Source organism: Mercenaria mercenaria, chromosome 3 (genome assembly GCF_021730395.1).
Source record: "Mercenaria mercenaria strain notata chromosome 3, MADL_Memer_1, whole genome shotgun sequence".
NCBI classification, from domain to species: domain Eukaryota; kingdom Metazoa; phylum Mollusca; class Bivalvia; order Venerida; family Veneridae; genus Mercenaria; species Mercenaria mercenaria.
In genome coordinates, this window is record NC_069363.1 from 21440289 (window position 1) to 21462713 (window position 22425).

At 37.3% G+C, this 22425-nt stretch overlaps 2 protein-coding genes across 5 annotated transcripts in view; one reads left to right on the plus strand and one right to left on the minus strand.

Moving 5' to 3' along the window:
* LOC123525294 (KICSTOR complex protein SZT2-like) overlaps positions 1-15006 on the plus strand; it is a 255300-nt gene extending 240294 nt beyond the window's left edge. For all 3 annotated transcript variants that reach the window (XM_053537974.1, XM_053537975.1, XM_053537976.1), the window contains 3 exons: positions 3833-4039; positions 5320-5388; positions 5771-15006. In XM_053537974.1, the coding sequence (XP_053393949.1) occupies positions 3833-4039; positions 5320-5388; positions 5771-5917 (423 nt within the window). In that variant the 3' untranslated portion in view covers positions 5918-15006. The remainder of the gene's footprint in view (positions 1-3832; positions 4040-5319; positions 5389-5770) is intronic.
* Positions 15007-15548: 542 nt separating this feature from the next.
* Positions 15549-22425, minus strand: part of LOC123525293 (THO complex subunit 1-like) — a 101425-nt gene continuing 94548 nt past the window's right edge. For both annotated transcript variants that reach the window (XM_053537978.1, XM_045304229.2), the window contains exons 18-19: positions 22032-22222; positions 15549-17520 (exon numbers count right to left, since the gene is read on the minus strand). In XM_053537978.1, coding sequence (XP_053393953.1) covers positions 17422-17520; positions 22032-22222 — 290 coding nt within the window. In that variant the 3' untranslated portion in view covers positions 15549-17421. The remainder of the gene's footprint in view (positions 17521-22031; positions 22223-22425) is intronic.

The following is a 22425-nucleotide window of genomic DNA, read 5'->3' on the forward strand; positions in this document are numbered from 1 at the left end:
GTAACCTCTTGTGGAAATGGATTGAAACTTCACACACTTGTTTACTGACTTACACTGCGCAGGTTCCATAACTCTGTTTTGCTTTTTTACAAAATTATGCCCCTTTTTTGACTTAAAATTTTTGGTTAAAGTTTTGTATATAAGCTGGTATCTCAGCACCCACAAATGGGAATTGATTGAAACTTCACACACTTGTTCTCTGTCATGATCTGACCTGCACTATGCAGGTCCCATAACTCTACTTTGCATTTTTTCAAAATCATGCCCCTTTTTTGACTTAGCAGTTTTTGGTTACGTTTTTGTATGTAAGCTGATATCTCAGTATCCGCTAATAGGAATGGAATTGAAACTTCACACACTCATTAACTGTTATGATATGACATGCAATGCATAGGTCCCATAACTCTACTTTGCATTTTTACAAAATTATGCCCCTTTTACAACTAAGTAGTTTTTAGTTAAGTTTTTATACCCCCACAAAATGAAGTTTGAGGGGTGGGGGGTGGGGGGGTGAGGTATATAGGCGTGAGCTTGGCAGTTGGTCGGTCTGTTGGTTTTCATGGTTTCCGGATGCTAACTCTTGAAAGGCTTGACCAATTTGAATAATTTTTTGTTCACGTGTAACATCAGAAAATACAGATCAAGTTCAAATTTGGGATCAATAGGTCAAAGGTCAAGGTCAATGTGACCCTTAACAGTTAAATCGTTTCCGGATGATAACTCATGGTCTGCTTTGAGGTCAGTAGGTCAAAGTCACAGTGACTCGGAACAGTTAAACAGTTTCCGGATGATAACTTGAGAACGCTTGGGTCTAGGATCATAAATTTTTGTACACAGGTGTAACATGATTTAATACAGGTCAAGTTTGATTTTGAGGCTAGTAGGTCAAAGGTCAAGGTCACAGTGACTCAGAACAGTTAAATGGTAACTGGATGATAACTTGAGAATGCTTGGGCCTAGGATCATAAATTTTGGTACACAGATGTAACATCATGAAATACATGTCAAGTTTTACTTTGAGGTCAGTAGGTCAAAGGTCAAGGTCACAGTGACTCGGAACAGTTAAACAGTGTCTGGATGATAACTTGAGAACGCTTGGGTCTAGGATCATAAATTTTGGTACACAGGTGTAACATGATTGAATACAGGTCAAGTTCAACTTTGAGGCTGGTAGGTCAAAGGTCAAGGTCACAATAACATGAAACAGTTAAATGGTTTCCGGATGATAACTTGAGAATGCTTGGGCCTAGAATCATGAAAATTGATAGGGAGGTTGGTTATGACCAGCAGATGACCCGTAATGATTTTGAGGTCAGTAGTTCAAAGGTCAAGGTCACAATGACCCGGAGCATGTAAACTGTTTTATGACAATAACTTCAGAACGTTTGGGACTAGGATCACTAAATTTAATAGGGAGGTTGGTCATGACCAACAGATGACCTGTACTGATTTTGAGTTTCAAAGGTCAAAGGTCAGAGTGACCCGGAACATTTAAACCTTTTTGTGCCCCCCATGAGTGGTGGGGGCATATAGATTTGCTCCTGTCCATACGTGTGTCCGTCCGTCCGTCCGAAGTTCGTGACACGCCTAGCTCAAAAAGTATTTGATATAAATTAATGAAACCTTGCGTGAGTCTTTATCATGATATGAACTTGCGCACCTTTTATTTTTCGTCTGGTTTCGCCCCCTAATTTTAGAGTCATTGCCCCTGAAATAGTCAAAAATGCACATTTTCACCTTGTGACACGCCTAGCGCAAAAAGTATTAGATATAGATTCATGAAACCTTGCATGAGTCTTAATCATAATATGAACTTGCGCACCTTCTATTTTTCATCTGGGTCCGCCCCCTTTTTCTAGAGTTATGGCCCCTGAAATGGTCAAAAATGCACATTTTCACCTTGTGACATGTCTAGCTCAAAAAGTATTTGATATAAATTGATGAAACCTTGCATGAGTCTTTATCATGGTATGAACTTGCGCACCTCCTATTTTATGTGTGGCTCCGCCCCCTAGTTTTAGAGATATGGCCCCTGAAATAGTCAAAAATGCACATTTTCACCTTGTGACACGCCTAGCTCAAAAAGTATTTGATATAGATTCATGAAACCTTGCATGAATCTTAATCATGATATGAACTTGCGCACCTCCTATTTTTCATCTGGGTCCGCCCCCTATTTCTAGAGTTATGGCCCCTGAAATAGTCAAAAATGCACATTTTCACCTTGTGACACGCCTAGCTCAAAAAGTATTTGATATAAATTGATGAAACCTTGCATGAATCTTTATCATGATATGAACTTGCGCACCTCTTATTTTTCATCTGGGTCCGCCCCCTATTTCCAGAGTTATGGCCCCTGAAATAGGCAAAAAGGCACATTTTCACCTAATTATGTGCCTCACTCAAAAAGTATTTGTAAATGTAAATTCATGAAAACTTGCTTGAGTCTTTATCATAATGTGACCTTGCACACTTGGCATTCTTCTTGAGAATTTTAGCGTTTATTACAGAGTTATGGCCCTTGAAATAGACAAAATCATGGATTTTTTGTTTGCGATGCTCATGGCTCTAGAAGTATATGATATAGAATAATGAATCCATTTCATAATTTTTTTTTTGAGGCTATACCCCATTAAGACTGCAAACATTTGAATGATTTCCCCTTATTTGTGACAAATGTATCAGTGCGGGGCACACCCTGTGTCCTACAGACACATTCTAGTTCGGACAATAACTTGAGAACGCTTGGGCCGAGGATCTTGAAACTTTATACGGAGGTTGATCATGACCAGCAGATGACCTCTATTGATTTTGAGTTCAGTAGGTCAAAGGTCAAGCAAGTTCAGCTTTGACATTGGCTTAGTTGTGTGACAAGGCCATATTGTTGGGGTATAATTTGTCACTCCTGTGACAACTCTAGTTGTATGTAAGCTGGTATCTCAGTATCCACTATAATGGGAATGGATTGAAACTTCACACACTTGTGCACTGTCATGAGCTGATAAGCACTGTGCAGGTTCCATAATTCTGTTTTGCATTTTTACAAAATTATGCCCCTTTTATTTAACTTCTGTATTCATTCAGTTGACAAGGCTGTTGAATAGTCGAGTGTTGCTGTCCTCAGACAGCTCTTGTATCCAGGTTTTCAAGGTTATTGGATTGCCAAATGTCTTTGTCCAGGCGTAAGGTTGGGGCCAACTTTTGGTTTCCGCTCAGTAACTTGAGTTAGGAGTGACTGATTCATATGAAACTTGGTATATAGGTAGCTTACATAGAGATGGAGTTTGGGATTGCATATGAGGCCACTTGGTTCAAGATCAAGGTCACTGTTGCTAAAAATAGACAGAAGTCAGTTTCCACTTGCACTGATGTTTTGAAATTAAGCTTGGCCTTTAGGTAGCTTATAGAAAAACCAAGGTTGAAATTTTTCATGGTCCAAAATTGTGACACAGTGCCAAATAAATGATTAACTTTCCTTGTAAGTTCAAAATCTCAGTTCTTCCAACTATGGAAATGTGTGGAATGAAGACCTGCCTCTCACTAAATAAAGAACAAATACAAAAAAAGTGATATATCTAGTATAAGAAACCATAACCCTTATCATGCTGGGCATGACTGAGTCTGCCTTTACGACCAGTGTAGATCTTGATCAGCCTGCACATCCTTGCAGTCTGATGATGATCAGCACTTTTCGCCATTCAGTCAGTATCTTTTTGGTAAGCACCTCTTTTAACTGTTAATGGTGCTGTCCAAATTGAAAGATGGACCTGTTCATTACAGAAATATAGCAGGATAAGGGTTAAATATAATTTTTTCCCCCTTATATTTACAGCTGGAAAAACTGACATTTGAGGAGTTCCAGGAGATGTTAGATCGTGTTCATAAAGTTCCTCTGTATGAGATGGATCCCAGACTGGTACCCTTTGTCCATATGTCAACAGCCTGGTACCAGGGATTGGCACATGTTCTCAATAACAGATACACAGATCATTTCAAAAGGTGCTTCGTAAATCCTGAAAACAATGCAGAGCAACATCATGTAAGTTTCAATGCATGTCTGTAAAGATTATCACCTTAAAAAACTAAGAGCAAAATATCCAAGCAGGTTAGGTACAGTTATCTACTGAAGCCTTTTGGGCAGTCTGTTAAGCCATTAACATAGGATGTTTGGAGAAATGGGGTTTATTGTTTTGCTAATTGTCGGTCTGTTGTCAGAGACTATGGTTACACTTAATAACTAAAGAACACTTTTGCATTCAGTTGTAGCACTTCATGGGATGATTGCCAGAGGTAAGTAGTTGACGGATAATGTTTTTGGGGATCAATAAGTCAAAGGTCAAGGTAACAGTGACCTAGAGACTGAACACTGTTTCTGATCAATATCTGTAGATGCTTCTATCTGTAGTGGTCAAACTTGATAGTATGGTTGTCTGCGGTCATTAGACCAGATTTGTTTTGGGAGTCAGTAGATCAGAGATCAAAAAGTAGGTCAAAGATCAAGGTCACAGTGACCAAGAGACAGAAAACTGTTTCTGATAAGTAACTGGAGAATGCTTTAGCTTTGTGTTGTCAAACTTAGTAGATCTAGCATACTTGCCTGAGGTCAGTAGATAAACCCTGTTATTTAGGGTATCAGTAGGTGAAGGTCATAGTGATATTGAGACTAAGAATGGTTTCTTATCAATAGCTTAAGAATGCATGGATGTACAGCTATCATAACATAATTGTCTGTGGTCAAGGTCATGGTGACCTTGATACTCAATTGTTTTTAAGCCCGTTGACCGTCAAACTTCATAGCTTGCTATTGTATTGCTTAGTATGTATTTTGGGTCATTAAGTCAAAGGTCATGGTCAGTGTGTATACATGAAACTGAAAATTACATTGACTCCCATTTCCTTACTTTCAATAGGCGTTCATAGGGAGCATGTGAGTTTTATAAAATGCAACAGGCAAGAGGTGAGATGAATGACTGGAGAATGCTAAGTTTACTGTATATCTGTACGAGGGTATTTACTACCTGCAATACTTGCCTGTCAAAGTATCAAACATTTTATACATGAATTTTAGATATTACTTTAGGGCATAGTATAGTTAAATTTTATATGTAGGCACATAGATATATAGGTGTGTGGGAACATGCTGCCCTAGAAATATTTGGTTTAATGACTTGTAATACACTGCTACAATCAGTGTATGTTTTAGCTTAATTGCAGAGTTATAGAGACATTTTGCATCTTTGTTTTATCATATCCAAATTACACCTTATGTGCCTCTATGCAGCTACATTAGTGTTTCTTACACAGATTTAATTTTTTCAGATTATTATCAACCCGAAGTTTCTAGATGTATTCATGATGTTGTCTGTAGACAGTGCTTCGGGCAAAACGGTATATTTTTTCTTGTTACGAAAATACATTATTGTAAAATCATCATTGTTCATTGTGGATTTGTGATTGCCTCAGTGCATAGAGTCTAAAAGACAAACTAAATGTCTTTCGTATTCACAAATTCATATCCCCATGGCAGAAACAATGAAATTAAATGATTTGAAAGTTTTATGAAATTCAGTTAATGATAAAGTAGACAATGTTAGAAGTTCTACAATAATAATGTATCATCAGTCAGGAGAACCCAGCTTTTGAATGAAAAACTTGCTTTACTTTGTTATTTGATATAGTTTGATTGAAAGTTTAATAACTAATGTACAAGCTAATTCTGCTAATACTTTTTAAGTCACTGAAGTTAGCAGATGTTTTAATGTACTTTCAGGGTTTGTATGCTGTGTTTAGAAAGCCAGCAAAGGAACAAGAGAGTATCTGTCCTGGAGGTCAAAATCTACCAGAACAAAGTGTCCACAGTCACATGGAACACTTCATAAACACATGTTGCTTTCATATGTGGAGTTCTATGTTGTAGTCGATTGAAACAGTTATAAACACACGTTGCTTTCATATGTGGAGCTCTTACACTATGATATAGTCGAATGGAACAGTTATAAACACATGTTGCTTTCATATGTGGAGTTCTATGATATAGTCGAATGGAACAGTTATAAACACATGTTGCTTTCATATGTGGAGCTCTATGATATAGTCGAATGGAACAGTTATAAACACATGTTGCTTTCATATGTGGAGCTCTTTGATTTAGTCGAATGGAACAGTTATAAACACATGCTGCTTTCATATGTGGTGTCTCATGAAACAGTTCATAAACATATGTTGCTTTCATTGAAAGTTACTTACAGTTACTTACTGAAATGAAATGGATAATTATTGGTTGTGTATATATGCGCATATATTGTCAATAATTGCATGTACTATCTATTATATATATAGAGAAATATATATAATTAACAGTAGATAGTTACTAATGAGAACTGAGATTATTATGTTATTCCTCAAGTAAGATAACTGAATTGATATCTGTATTACTTTGGTGTAAATAAATTGTGTATGGGCCAGTGGCCTACATTTCACAAATAAACTTGTAAACTTAAAAAAAAACTCCGTATGTCAAGTTCTGTGTTATAGTCATATGCATGTTACAGTCACATGTAACAGTTCATAAACATGTTTCTTCCATATGTGGAGTTTGTTAAGGTCCTGTGAAAAAGTTTATAAACACGTGTTGCGGTCATACATGGAGTTGTTTGTGGTCACATGAATTAGTTTATAAATATGTGTTTCTTTTATATATGGAGTTGTTTGTTATGGTCACATGAAATAGTTTATAAACACGTGTTGCTGTCATATGTGGAGTTGTTTGTTTTGGTCACATAAGTTAGTTTATAAACACATCTTGCTTTCATATGTGCAGTTCTGTGTAATAGCTACATGGAATAGTTTATAAACATACATTGTTTTTATATGTGGAGTTCTGTGTTATAGTCGAAATGGATCATGAAACAGGTTATACACATGTTTCTTTCATATGTCAAGTTTTAGTCACAGAGAACATTTCATAAACACATGTTGCATTCACCTGACTTTTTGTGGATTTCTGTTAAGAATTAAACCATAGTTTAGTAGTTTGCATTTGGGATGAAATAAAGTGGGGCTGCATGGTGGCAGAAGGTCCCTATGATTCTTTTAACAAAGCAATGGGCTAGTATATCATACCAAATGGATGTTTCTAAACCATGATTTTATCCATTTTTTATACGCCCGTTTGAAAAATGGGACATATTATGGGAACACCCCTGGTGGGCGGGCGGGCGGTGTCCACCGGCTTTGTCCGGTGCATATCTTCTTCATGCATGAAGGGATTTTTTATGAAACTTGGCACAATTGTTCAGCATCATGAGACGGAGTGTCATGGGCAAGAACCAGGTCTCTAGGTCTAAATTCAAGGTCACACTTAGAGGTCAAAGGATACAAGAATGAAAACTTTGTCCATAGCATATCTTCTTTATGCATGGAGGGATGTTGATGAAACTTGGCACAATTGTTCGCCATCATGAGACAGAGTGTCTTGCACAAGAACCAGGTCCCTAGGTCTAAGGTCAAGGTCACACATAGATGTCAAAGGTCAAATTCAAGAATGACTTTGTCCGAAGCAAATCTTCTTCATGCCTGAAGGGATTTTGATATAACTTTGTACAATTGTTCACCATCATGAGACGGAGTGTCATGTGCAAGAACCAGGTCCCTAGGTCCAAGGTCAAGGTCACACTTAGTTGTCAAAGGATACAAGAATGAAAACTTTGTCTAGAGCATTTCTTCTTCATGCATGGAGGAATTTTGATATAACTTGGCACAAATGTTCACCATCACAAGACTAGAGTGTCATGCGCAAGAACCAGGTCCCTAGGTCTAAGGTCAAGGTCACACTTAGAGGCCAAAGGTCAGATACAAGAATGACTTTGTCCGGAGCATTTCTTCTTCATGCATGGAGGGATTTTGATGTAACTTGGCACAATCGTACACCATCTTGAGAGGGAATGTCATGCACAGGTCCCTTTAGAATTACTTCCCTTTGTTGTTACCATATATAGCTTATATTGTAACTTTTTCATTACTAGTCGTAGGGAAAAATCGAGACCACTTTTCTGTAGTACAACATGCATGTAACATCCAATTTTGAGGTGTATTTTGACCTATCCCACCTGGTAAGGATTTTTATATGGACTTACAATTTTTTCTTTGGATTTTTTTTTTTAAGATTAACTTCCCTTAGTTGTTACTATAAATAACTTATATTGTAACTTTTTTATAATTGACTGTAGGGAAAAACCAAGACCACTTTTCTGTGGTACAACATAGATGTTACTCTCAAATTGTAGGTGTTTTTTAAGGTATCTCTATCTGGTAATAAGTTTTTTTTGTGGACTTAGAAGAACAAAAATTAAAATAATTACTAAACAACCACAAAATTAATTTGCAAATAAAGGTGCTATTTGCTAATTTGCTGTGACAGGCATATATTGTGACATTCTGGCACTCTTGTTTTTTTGTTAGCTCACCTGTCACGTTGTGACAGAGTGAGCTTTTGTGATCACCCTTTGTCTGTCGTCCGTCCGTCCACAATTTCCTTGTGAACACGATAGAGACTACATTTTGTATTTGATTTTAATTAAACTTGCACTCAACTTGTATGGGCATAATATCTCGGTTCCTTTCGAAAACTGGCCAGATCTCATCACGGGTTCCAGAATTATTGCCCCTTAAAAGGCCAAAATTTGCTATTTTTTGCTTGTGAACACGATAGACAACATTTTACAATCAACTTTAATCAGACTTGCACACAACTTGTATTGGCATAATACCTCGATTCTTTTCGAAAACTGGCCAATCCCATTATGGGTTCAAGAGTTATGGCCCCTTAAAAAAGCCAGAATTTGCCATTTTTGGCTTGTGAACAAGATAGAGACCACATTTTGCAATCAACTTTAATAAAACTTGCACATAAGTTGTATTGGCATAAAATCTCAGTTCCTTTTGAAAACTGGCCGGATGCCATCATGGGTTTCAGAGTTATGGTCCCTTAAAGGGCCAAAATTTGCACGATAGACAACATTTTACAATCAACTTTAATCAGACTTGCACACAACTTATATTGGCATAATATCTCGATTCCTTTCGAAAACTGGCCAAATCCCATTATGGGTTCAAGAGTTATGGCCTCTTAAAGGGCCAAAATTTGCCATTTTTGGCTTGTGAACAAGATAGAGACCACATTTTGCAATCAACTTTAATAAAACTTGCACATAAGTTGTATTGGCATAATATCTCGGTTCCTTTTGAAAACTGGCCGGATGCCATCATGGGTTTCAGAGTTATGGTCCCTTAAAGGGCCAAAATTTGCACAATAGAGACAACATTTTACAATCAACTTTAATGAAACTTGCACACAACTTATATTGGCATAATATCTCGATTCCTTTCGAAAACTGGCCAAATCCCATTATGGGTTCAAGAGTTATGGCCTCTTAAAGGGCCAAAATTTGCCATTTTTGGCTTGTGAACAAGATAGAGACCACATTTTGCTATCAACTTTAATAAAACTTGCACGCAAGTTGTATTGGCATAATATCTCGGTTCCTTCCGAAAACTGGCGGATGCAATCATGAGTTTCAGAGTTATGGCCCCTTAAAGGGCCAAAATTTGCTATTTTTTGCTTGTGAACACGATAGAGACCACATTTTGCAATCATCTTTAATCAAACTTGCACACAACTTGTATTGGCATAATATCTCGATTCCTTTCGAAAACTGGCCAGATCCCATCATGGGTTCCAGAGTTATGGCTCCTTAAAGGGCCAAAATTTGCTATTTTTGGCTCGTGCAGTCATATAGAGACTTCATTTATGGTTTGATTTGATACAAACTTGTAAAATATCTTCAACAACAATAAATTTTGGATTCCATGATGAATCTGTCAGATCCAATCTTAGGTTCTGGAGATATTTTATATCCGATTACCTCCCCTGATTTTAATCAAAATGAATTTGTATCAATAAATACTTATAGGACTCATTTGAAATTTCATTATTGTCATTAGTTAGACTCAGACAATCAGGGTAGATAACTATGGACTGATTTCATGTCAAATTACCTCCCTTTATTTCAAATTAAAATGGGTATATCCCCGTAACTAATGAAGATACTGATCTGAAATTCCATTTATGCCATCAGATGGACTTGGACAATCATTGAAGATACATATTGACGGAATTTATGACAAATTACCTCCCTTTATCTTTTATGTAAATGAATATACCTAGCAGTTTCTAATGAGATTGGTTTGAAACATTATTTATGTCTTCCATGGTAAGAAATTTCTACCTTTACTTACTTTTCTAATATATTGTTGTAAAGGCTTGTACTCTGTATCTTCTACATGCATATACCAATGCATGATTATAACCTCCCCTGATTTTAATAAAAATGGATTTATCTCAGTAAGTATTTAGACTTATTTGAAATTTCATTATTGTCATTAGTTGGACTGAGACAATCAGGGTAGATAACTATGGACTGATTTTATGTCAAATTACCTCCCTTTGTTTTCAATTAAAATGAGTGTATCTCAGTAACCAATGAGGATTCTGATTTGAAATGTCATTAATGCCATCAGATGGACTCGGACAATCAGGGTAGATAACTTTTGACTGAATTCATGACAAATTACCTCCCTTTATTTTATGTAAATGAATATACCTCAGCAGCATCTAATGGGATTGGTTTTAAATGTTATTTAAGTCTTCCAGGGTAAGGAATAGTCATGCTAGTACAAATATGCAGCATTTGAGCCAAGGACCCTCAAACTTGGTATGGAGATTGGCTATGACAAGTATGTGACCCATAGGTCAAAAGGGACTGTTACAAGAAAATATTTATCCTGATGACATTTAAAGTGTATGCCTGTGTGATCTATGTCAAAACTTGATCTTATCATTAAGAGCAATGGTACTCAGGTGAGTGATATAGGGCCATCATGGCCCTCTTGTTTTTACCTCACCTGAACTTTTTTCAGAGTTAAGTATAGATGGATGGTCTGGTGACCCTAGTCTGTTGTCCTGCATCTACATTTTTAGCCCACCATCATGATGATGGTGGGCTATTAAAATCACTCTGCGTCCGTGGTCCGTCCGTCCGTCATTCCGTCCGTCCGTCCGTTAACAATTTCTCGTTATCGCATCTCCTCAGAAACTACTGGGGGGATTTTGACCAAACTTTGTCAGAATGATGTATTGGTACCCTAGTTGTGTCCCCCTGAAAATCAGACTGGTTCAACAATTTATGAGTGAGTTATGGCCCTTTGTTTATTTCTATAATTTATATAGATTTATATAGGGAAAAACTTTGAAAACCTTCTTGTCCAAAACCACAGAGCCTAGGGCTTTGATATTTGGTATGAAGCATCATCTAGTGGTCCTCTACCAAGATGATTCAAATTATTTCTCTGGGGTCAAATATGGCCCCGCCCTGGGGGTCACATGGTTTATATAGACTTATATAGGGAAAAACTTTGAATAACCTCTTGTCCAAAACCACAGGGCCTAGGGCTTTGATATTTTGTATGTGACATCATCTAGTGGTCTTCAACTAAGATTGTTCAAATTATACCCTAGGGTCAAATATGGCCCCGCCCTGGGGGTCATATGGTTTACATAGACTTATATAGGGAAAAACTTTGAAAATCTTCTTTTCCAAACCACAAAGCCTAGGGCTTTGATACTTGTAATGTAGCATCATCTAGTGGTTCTCTACCAAGTTTGTTCAAATTATCCTCCTAGGGTTAAATATGGCCCCGCCCCGGGGGTCACATGGTTCATATAGACTTATATAGGGAGAAGCTTTTAAAATGTTCTTGTCAGTAACTACAACATTCAAACTTGGACCACATGTATATTTTTGAGTGGCAAGATGAACGTTGACATGAGTTGACCTTGATTTTGACCTAGTGACCTACTTTCACATTTCTGTAGCTACAGCCTTCAAATTTGGACCACATGCATAATTTTGTGCACTGGAAAAAACTTTGACCTTTATTTTGACCTAGTGACCTACTTTCACATTTTTGAAGGTACAGGCATCAAATTTGGACCATATGCATAGTTTCCTGTTTCAAAATGAAATTTGACATTGATTTTGACCTAGTGACCTACTTTCACATTTCTCAAGCTACAGCCTTCAAATTTGGACTCCATGCATAGTTTTGTGTACCGAAAAAAACTTTGACCTTGACATTGACCTAGTGACCTACTTTCACATTTTTGAAGGTACAGGCTTCAAATTTGGACCACATGCATAGTTTTGTATTCTGAAATAAAATTTGACCTTGATTTTGACCTAGTGACCTACTTTTACATTTCTCAAGCTACAGCCTTCAAATTTGGACCACTTGCATAGTTTTGTATACTGAAATGACTTTTGACCTTTACATTGACCTAGTGACCTACTTTCACATTTTTAAGGTACAGGCTTCAAATTTGGACCACATGCATAGTTTTGTATTCCGAAATAAAATTTGACCTTGATTTTGACCTAGTGACCTACTTTTACATTTCTCAAGCTACAGCCTTCAGATTTGGACCACATGCATAGTTTTGTGTACCGAAACAAACTTTGACCTTTACATTGACCTAGTGACCTACTTTCACATTTTTGAAGGTACAGGCTTCAAATTTGGACCACATGCATAGTTTTGTATTCCGAAGTAAAATTTGACCTTGATTTTGACCTAGTGACCTACTTTTACATTTCTCAAGCTACAGCCTTCAAATTCGGACTACTTGCATAGATTTGTGTTGTGTACGGAAATGAAATTTGACCTTGAGCTAGTCAGTAAGTCTTGAAATTTGGAACACTCAAAAATGGCACATTGGTGGGCGCCAAGATCACTCTGTGATCTCTTGTTACTTAAACATCTTTTCTGAAACTACTGTTCAGGAATACTCCAAACTTGGTCAGTAACATTCTGGCATGGACTTCTATCCGCTTTATTCAAATGGTTTACTTTGTTCCCTTTTTGGGGCCACCAGAGCTAAAAATAGAAAAACATTTAAACAGCTCTTTCGCATGAAGCACTTTATGGATCTTCATCGAACTTGGGGTCTGTAGTATCATCATAAGGTCCTCTCCCAGTTTTGTTCAAAGGGAGGCACTTGGCCCCTTTAAAGGGCCGCTAGAGCTAAAGTTAGAAATATCTTTAAACAAGTTCTTCTTACGAATTGCGAGGTGAATTTTCATCAAACTTGGTCAGTAGCATCCTTATAAGGTCTTCTGTTAAGTTTGTTCAAATGGAGGCAGTCTCTCCCTTTTTAAAATAAAAATACCCTTTAACGACGACTTCTCCTGAACCCCTAAATGGATCTTCATCAAACTTTGTAGCATCATTGTAAGGCCTTCTCCAAAAATTGTTTAGTGGTGGAGTTTGGCCCTTTTAGGAGCAGAAAAAGCCTTTAGATGACTTACTTCTTCTGATGAACAGCTAGCTGGATCTTCCATCAGATTTGGCCTGTAACATTTGTGTAATGTCTCTTTCCAAAGTTTACTCAAATTGGGGCACTTGGTCGCTTTTATGGGCCATCAGAGATAAAAATAGAATAACCTTTTAATGCCTTCTTCTCATGAATAGCTTGATGGATCTTCATCAAATTTTGTTTTGTTGTATCATAGTAATGGTTCTGCTAGTGCCTTGTAGGGGACACCAGAGTTAAAAGCAGAAAAGTTTTTTAAACAACTGCTTTGAGTCATGAAGTTTGATCTGATGGTTACGATTTTAGAGTGTTACAGCAAAATATAGCAAACACTTTCAAATATATTTTTTTTTAATCTTTAATGCACTACTTTAAAGATTTTCTCCAAACCCAGTTTGAAGCAAGGTCAGATAGTGAAATTCCTCTTCAGGTGAGCGACTTGGGGCCCAGATCTAGTTGTTCAAATGTTACATACTTTTGAAAGGTGTAAATCTCTGGAATTATTAGAAATGCATTTTCTCTGCGTTACAATGCATATTTTACATGTGTATTGTCGAGTTGAAAGAAAATATATGATGGGGTGTATGTGAACAGTCGTAGCCAATCAAGAATTGTGATCTCTGGAATCAATTCAAAGGTCTAAAGGTTTGCAATGTAAATGTAGAAGCAATGTAAATACAAAAACATGAAGCAGTTTTTAAGTAATGATTGTGTGTTGTTATAATCATATGAACTTTCTTAATTTATAGAATATGTTGTTTTCAAAGTTACGGTGTGTAATGTTTGTGCAAAAAATGTTCACAATTTTAGTCCTGTGAATACTGTATTATGATGCTTTTAAAATAAATTGGTCTCACTAAGTTATTCTAGGTGTATACTCGTGTAGGTAGCAGCACTTTACTTGAATTGTGTGGCATGCCCTTGCTGTCAAAGACTGTTCTGATATGGTTAACTTTCTCTTTGAGTGTTCAAAGTTTAAAATGTTTTGTATTTTCTTGCCAGTTTTTTCAGTGATAACTGTTGTATAATTTGTTTGTTTTGGGTTTAACGTCATTTTTTCAACAGTATTTCAGTCATGTAACGGGCAGGCAGTTAACCTAACCAGTGTTCCTGGATTCTGTACCACTACAAACCTGGTTTCCGCAAGTAACTTTCAACTTCCCCACGTGAATTATCAGAGGTGGAGGACGAATGATTTCAGACACAGTGTCAAGTATTATTTCTTTAGTCAATGTGTGTTTCATGGACAATGTATTTTGTACATAATTTATATTTAATTTCTTATTTTCCCACCTTATTTTACTAAAATGTGATAGAAGTTCCATTTCCTTCTGTTATAAATAAAATCATTCAGTAGCTGAAATTACTCGGAATTTAAAATAAAATTTACCACTCGAGGTGGAATTGGTATTCTGAATTACCTGTACCCTTTGTTTCTACATGTAAATTATGTGTCAACATCTTCAAGTTATTGTTAATAGTTTAAGTTTATATAATTTTATAACACAGAACAAAAGCCTTATAAATACAAGTAAGTCTTTCAACTTGTGAGCTTTAAATCCAATAAAATATACAAGTTATGTTGTTCTTATTCTTACAATCAAAGAAATCCATATACTTCGGAGGTAAATTCACATTCAAAATGACCTTCATAGCAAAGGCTTAAAATATTCATTCTAAACTAGAGCTATAGCTAAAGGCTATCAGTCAACCCCAGAATGATGCTGTGATCATGACTTTTGACCATCAACTTTGGACCGTGTATGAAAAGAATTGGAACCACTGCCTTACCCTTGCATGATCGTAAAAGGCGACTAATAGGGTCTTAAGACTTGGTTTTGCTGTAACTCTGTGATTCCAGCAGGTATGCAGATTTTGATTCCATACCTCATGTTTTTATTTCGATGTAAATGAGATGTGAAACCAAAATCTGTCCTGTTTGGCACCATATAACCTATACTGTGTTGGTGCACCGTAAAACCCAAATAAATTGGAGCTAGTGACCTGGGTTGAGTGCTCTGCATGCCACCTTGATGAGATTTAAAGTTTCATTGTTGACCTGTATATGTGATCTTGGCCTTGTGTAATGTGCATTGGGTAAATAATGCATCAGACGCAAATCTAACAATTACTTATAATATTTAATTGTCTCAAAGTACTAGTAGTTTATTACATTAAGTAAAAATAAAGGCTAGTGTATAAACATTTCAGAACGGGCCGAATAAATGCAAATAACATCTGAAGCATAGTGCGGTTTGGTACATGACGCTACGTCAAACTACTATTTTTAGTATCCCAGCATATTGTAAACCACGGTTAAATGTCTGAATGAAATAGTCGGTTGTTCCGAAGAATACCTATATTTATCCTTGATGGAGCCTCCATAGACTTTACGAAAGCTGCAGGTCAGTACTGTCGCATGCACACAACTACCCACCAGATCGGACGGCTATGGTGGGTTTTTTTTGGTGGTGTTAAGTACAATTTACATTGGGCACAAATTTTGTTCATTGAGACTTAATTTCATGGTGGAGCTGAACCACGAAAATTAATCCCCCATGAATAATAGTTATCATAGTACCTTGTTTCTAAATGAAGTTTCTGAGTAAAAAACTTGATTTTAAATACATGTGATCATTGACCTTGACGCAACCAAAATGCATCCAAGGCACACTCTGCGGCAGCTACTTATTTTACCCAATTTTGGTCACAATTTCTCATTTCTAACTAAATTATTGATGGCAAACAGGAAAGAAACTGCCTTTATGCAACCAACCTAAATGCATCAAAACATTGGTACCTATGAAAGCTACTTGACGGGTTTGGTCTACTTATCTCATTCCTAATCATTTTTAGAAAAAACATTTCCTAGTTTTAGTTAAAATGACCTTGACCTTGAACCAAGCAACCCAATATACAGTGAGAACTATGGCCTCCAAGCTGTGAGGCAATAACTGTTTTCCTAACTGAAGTTAATGAGGATATTTAATTTTCTGTTTTTAGTAACCTTGACCCCAATCCTAGTGACAGGAACACATACCTATATTTCCAAATAAGCTTCATTTTGTACTAAGCTCAAGTACAATATTCCATAGCAAAAATATACCAAAATATACAAATACCACTTGTAAAGAAATACCCTTTACGTACATATCAGTAAACTTTATGTAAGTATGATGGGCTTTAACTCTTGCCTTCATTTGGAAATCTAACTTTTGAATCTGAAATTTGCAGAGCTGCATTAACCTATTACAGTCACTGTGCAATTTCTATCATGATTTATCAAAGTTACAATCGCATTTTATATATTTTAGGTACGGCTACGGACAGAAAATTAAATGAAAATGCTATACATTTTATGTGTATCATATGCACTGTATAATTATGTAAGTACAAAGGGCCTTAACTCTTGGTTTCCTCAGGCAATCTGACAGAGAAGTGCAGGGTGCCATTTCCCTATTGCAGTTAACATTTCTACCATCTTTTATTTAAGTACTCCAAACCAGTCTTGGATATGGCCTTGGGCAGAAAGATGAACAAACAGTTGGAAACAGGAACTGAAAGACAATGCCAAAACAATATTCCTATGCTCAGTCTGTATCAAAATCCATGAACTTGGCAATATCAAAAACACTTGTACATATTTTTTTGTCACAAATTTTATTCATTAAAATTATTAATGCCACTAACTCAACTAAAATGTGAACAATATGATACAACAGGTTTTTTTTTGATGTTATCCGCTGTTTTTAATAAGTTCAGTCGCAAAAGTCAGTAAAGAAACAGTTTTGTCATTGCTAAGTTCATTGTGTAAAGAATATTTGCTTGGCCACCACCTTCTCAGCCATGAATATTCTAAATAATTACTATGTACATGTTCTTGACACATCAATACAAAGAAAGTAACACCCTCTTCAAAAGAATGTTCAACTCTGACCAAAGTTTTCAGTTGCCTCTTAGAGAAAATGTCAGTGTAAGAACAGTATCTAGCACATTCAAGATGGTCCATTAAGACTGTCAGCCACATGTTGAAGTCCCACTTCAGTGAGTGCCACCCTGAGAGCCGCTGCCGTGTGCCTGTCAGGATCCTCTTCCTGTAATACAGGAAACAAAGTTATAGATTAATCAGCAGGGATTTTCTGCAAATGATCTAAGCTACCTGGAAAAAGAATATACTACTGTTAATTTATTAATTGTTTATCTGCTGGATACACTGACTTCCATGAAACAACAAGGAGCTGCGTTCAATAAATGCTTGATGCCCCCCGTGGCATCCCTAAGTCCAAAATGAGGTCAAGGTCAAACTGAGGTCAGGTGATGTTTGAAGATGAGGAATGGTCACAGTTTACATCTGTATTGGTATCAATTCATTCTTGTAAGGGGTATTGATGCTAGACGAAACGGTCCCATTTGGTTAACCAAGAGATGGCCCATATAAAGCAACCTAAGTCCAAAATGAGGTCAAGGTCAAGGTCAAACTGAGGTCAGGTGATGTGTGAAGATGAGGAATGGTCACAGGTTATATGTGCATTAGTATCAAGTCATTCTAGTAAGGGGTATTGATGCTAGACGAAACGGTCCCATTTGGTTAACCTCGTACGGTCGGATGGACGAACGAACGGACGGACAGGACAATCACTATATGCCTCCGACATCAGTAGATGCTGGGAGCATTTAAACTTGCAGAACACTAAATGCTCCCCTTGATACATTTAGTAACTGCTAAAGGAACAGAAACTTTCTGGTCATTATGATCTTGACCTTTCACCTACTGACCTCAAAATCAATAAGGGTCATCTGCTGGTCATGATCAACCTCCCTATTAAGTTTCTTTATTCTAGGCACAAGCGTTCTCAAGTTATCATCTGGAAACCATTTTACTATTCCAGGTCAATGTGACTTTGACCCTTGACCTTAAAATCAATAAGGGTCATCTGCTGGTTATGACCAATCTCCCTGTCAACTTTCAAGATCCTAGGCCCAAGCATTCTTGAGTTATCATTCGAAAACAGTTTAACTGTTCCGGGTCACTGTGACTGTGACCTTTGACCTCAAAATTAATAGGCGCCATATGCTGGTCATGACCAACCTCACTAGAAAGTTTTGTGATCCTAGGCCCAAGCATTTTCAAGTTATTGTCCCAAAACAGTTTAACAGTTCTGGGTCACTGTGACCTTGACCTTTGACTTCAGATCTCAAAATCAATAGGGATCATCTGCTGGTCATGACCAACCTCCCTAGTAAGTTTTGTGATCCTAGGCCTAAGCGTTCTCAAGCTATTGTCTGGAAAAGGTTTAACTTTTCTGTGTCAATGTGACCTTGACCTTTGACCTATTGACCTCAAAATCAATACAGACCATCTGTTGGTCATGACCAACCTCCCTATCAACTTTCATGATCCTAGGCCTAAGCATTCTTTAGCTATCATCCAGAATCTGATTGGTCTACATACCAACTGACATCTGCAAAACAATATACCCCTCCGAAGTAACTGCAAATATCAATATTTTACTATGCAGCAACAGGTATAATTGCAGAGCTATCTTTAAAATATAGACTTGTGAGAGTAGACAGAAATAATTTTATAAAATCTGAATATATATTAAAGTCTGGTTTTAAGTCACAGCAAAACAGTGTAAATATAATGGTACCTCTCCAGTTAATAAGGCCGAGGGATATCTATGGTAGAAACACTGACCTTCCTGAAGCCTGATGAATAGTTTCTTCACTTGGAAGAATTCTACATTTTCAATCAATAGAGATGAGCAGTAAGTAATTCAAAGTCAGCTATCTATGAGGCCACGTCTGCAAGGAAGGCCAAATATTTATTCTACCACTTATTATGCCCCCCTTCGAAAAAGGAGGGGTATATTGTTTTGCAGATGTCGGTCGGTCGGTCGGTCGGAATGTAGACCAATCCGTTTCCGGATGATAACTCAAGAACACTTGGGCCTAGGATCATGAAAGTTGATAGGGAGGTTGGTCATCACCAGCAGATGACCCCTATTGATTTTGAGGTCTGTATGTCAAAGGTCAAGGTCACAGTGACCCTGAATAGTGAAACGGTTTCAGGATGATAACTCAAGAACACTTTGGCCTAGGATCATGAAAGTTGATAGGGAGGTTGGTAATGACCAGCAGATGACCCCTATTGATTTTGAGGTCAGTATGTTAAAGGTCAAGGTCACAGTGACCCTGAACAGTAAAACGGTTTCCGGATGATAACTCAAGAACGCTTAGGCCTAGGGTCACGGAAGTTGATAGGGAGGTTGGTCATGACCAGCAGATGACCCCTATTGATTTTGAGGTCAGTATGTCAAAGGTCAAGGTCACAGTGACCAGGAACAGTAAAATGGTTTCCAGGCAATAACTCTTAGAACGCTTGGGCCTAGTGTCAGGAAAACTGATAGTTAGGTTGGCCATGACCAGCAGATGACCCCTATTGATTTTGAGGTCATTAGGTCAAAGGTCAAGGTCACATTGGCCAGGAACAGTTAAAATGGTTTCTGATCTTGTCCAAAACCATAGGGTGTAGGGCTTTGATATTTGGTATGTAGCAAAATCTAGTGGTCCTCTACCAAGATTGTTCAGATTATTTCCCTGGAGTCAAATATGGCCCCACCCCGGGGGTCACATGGTTTATATAGACTTATATAGGAAAAAATTTGATAAACCTCGCGTCCAAAACCACAGGGCCTAGGGCTTTGATATTTTGTATATGACATCATCTAGTGGTCCTCTACTAAGATTGTTCAAATTATTCCCCTAGGGTCAAATATGGCTCTGCCCTGGGGTCACACGGTTTACATAGACTTATATAGGGAAAAACTTTGAAAATCTTCTTTTACAAACCACAAAGGCTATGGCTTTGATATTTTGTAATGTAGCATCATTTAGTGGTTCTCTACCAAGTTTGTTCAAATTATCCCTCTTGGGTCAAATATGGCCCCGCCCCAGGGGCCATATGGTTTATATAGACTTATATAGGGAAAAACTTAGAACCTTCATGTCTATAAGTTACATCATTCAAATTTGGACCACATGTATAGTTTTGAGTGGCAAGATGAACCTTGACATGAGTTGACCTTGATCTTGACCTAGTGACCTACTTTCACATTTCTGTAGCTACAGCCTTCAAATTTGGACCACATGCATAGGTTTGTGTACCGAAAAAAACTTTGACCTTGTTATTGACCTAGTGACCTACTTTCACATTTTTGAAGGTACCTGCTTCAAATTTGGACCACATGCATAGTTTTTTGTTCCAAAATAAAATTTGACCTTGATTTTGACCTAGTGACCTACTTTCACATTTCTGTAGCTACAGCTTTCAAATTTGGACCACATGCATAGGTTTGTGTACCAAAAAAAACTTTGACCTTGTTATTGACCTAGTGATCTACTTTCACATTTTTGAAGGTACAGGCTTCAAATTTGGACCACTTGCATAGTTTTTTGTTCCAAAATAAAATTTGACCTTGATTTTGACCTAGTGACCTACTTTCACATTTCTGTAGCTACAGCCTTCAAATTTGAACCACAAGCATAGTTTTGTGTACTGAAATAACTTTGATCTTGAGATTGACCTACTTTCACATTTCTGAAGGTACAGGCTTCAAATTTGGACCACTTGCATAGTTTTGTGTTCCGAAATAAAATTTGACCTTGATTTTGACCTAGTGACCTACTTTCACATTTCTCAAGCTATGCTACAGCCTTCAAATTTGAAGCACATGCATAGTTCTGTCTACCGAAATGAACTTTGACCTTGAAATTGATCTAGTGACCTGCTTTCACATTTCTCAAGCCACAGTTTTTAAATTTGGACAACTTACACATTGTTTTGTACAGAAATGAAATTTGACTTTGATTTTGACCTTGAGCTAGTCTTGAAGTTTGAAACATTCAAAAATGGCTCAGTGGATGGCGCCAAGATCACTCTGTAATCTCTTGTTAGGTTAACAGGTTAAAGGTCAAGGTCAGATTAAACCAGAATGGTACAACATTTGTTTACAGTGAGCATATAATTTCTGTCCCTTGTGCAATTACTGAATGCACCAAGAGGGGCATTTCGTGTTTGACGAGCTCTTGTTTAATAACTGTTTTCAAAACACATGTAATCTGCAATAATGCATCTTAGAGATACAAAAATATGAAAAATATTCTGGAGACGTTTTGTCTAATTAGCACAATGTACAGGGGTCACAAGTCGATTAAGGCTACAACGAGTAAGTCTGGCTGTGTGTTTACAACCTGAATAAGAAATAATGTCTCTAGCTATCTTCTCTCCATTTTTCTCAAAGTTGTTAGTCATCTTGTCAACAAAAAATTTACTGCAAGTATAGATCAGATGTAGATAATTGTGTTTGATGTACCATGTTCTCTGTATCGCTAACAATCAAGGCTGCAGTGCAATGGATCCCAGTATGAAGGCCAAGAAGAGGCTGACTAAAGGAGAAAAACTGTGGAGAACATGAAAAAAAAAGAGCTGGAGCTGAGGCAAAGCACAGACATGGAAGAAAGACAAGACTGCACTGACAGACTATGGTAAAGGTGCTACTCAGCCCAGTTACTAATCTATCCAGTGATTGTTAAGAACTCCTACCATCCAGATAGTGAGAATTTTAGCTCCTCTATCAGGGTCTGTTAGATCCTCACTCTCGAAGTAAGCTATATCATCCTCTGGAAAACTAAGCTCCACTGCAACTTTCTTCCAGTCCTTGCCAATCTTCTCAGCTACACAGCGGATTATATGCTTGTTTAGAACTATCTCTTTACTCTCTATCTCCTCCTTGCCTGTAACAGAATGAGGAAATATGTTTGTTTGTTTTTGGTTTTAACGCAGTTTTTCATCAGTATTTCAGTTGTGTAATGGCGGGCAGTTAACCTAGTGTTCCTGGAAATTGTACCAGTACAAACCTGATCCCCGCAAGGAACTGCCAACTTCACCACATGAATCAGTGGTGGAGGACGAATGATTTCAGACACAATGTCTTTTT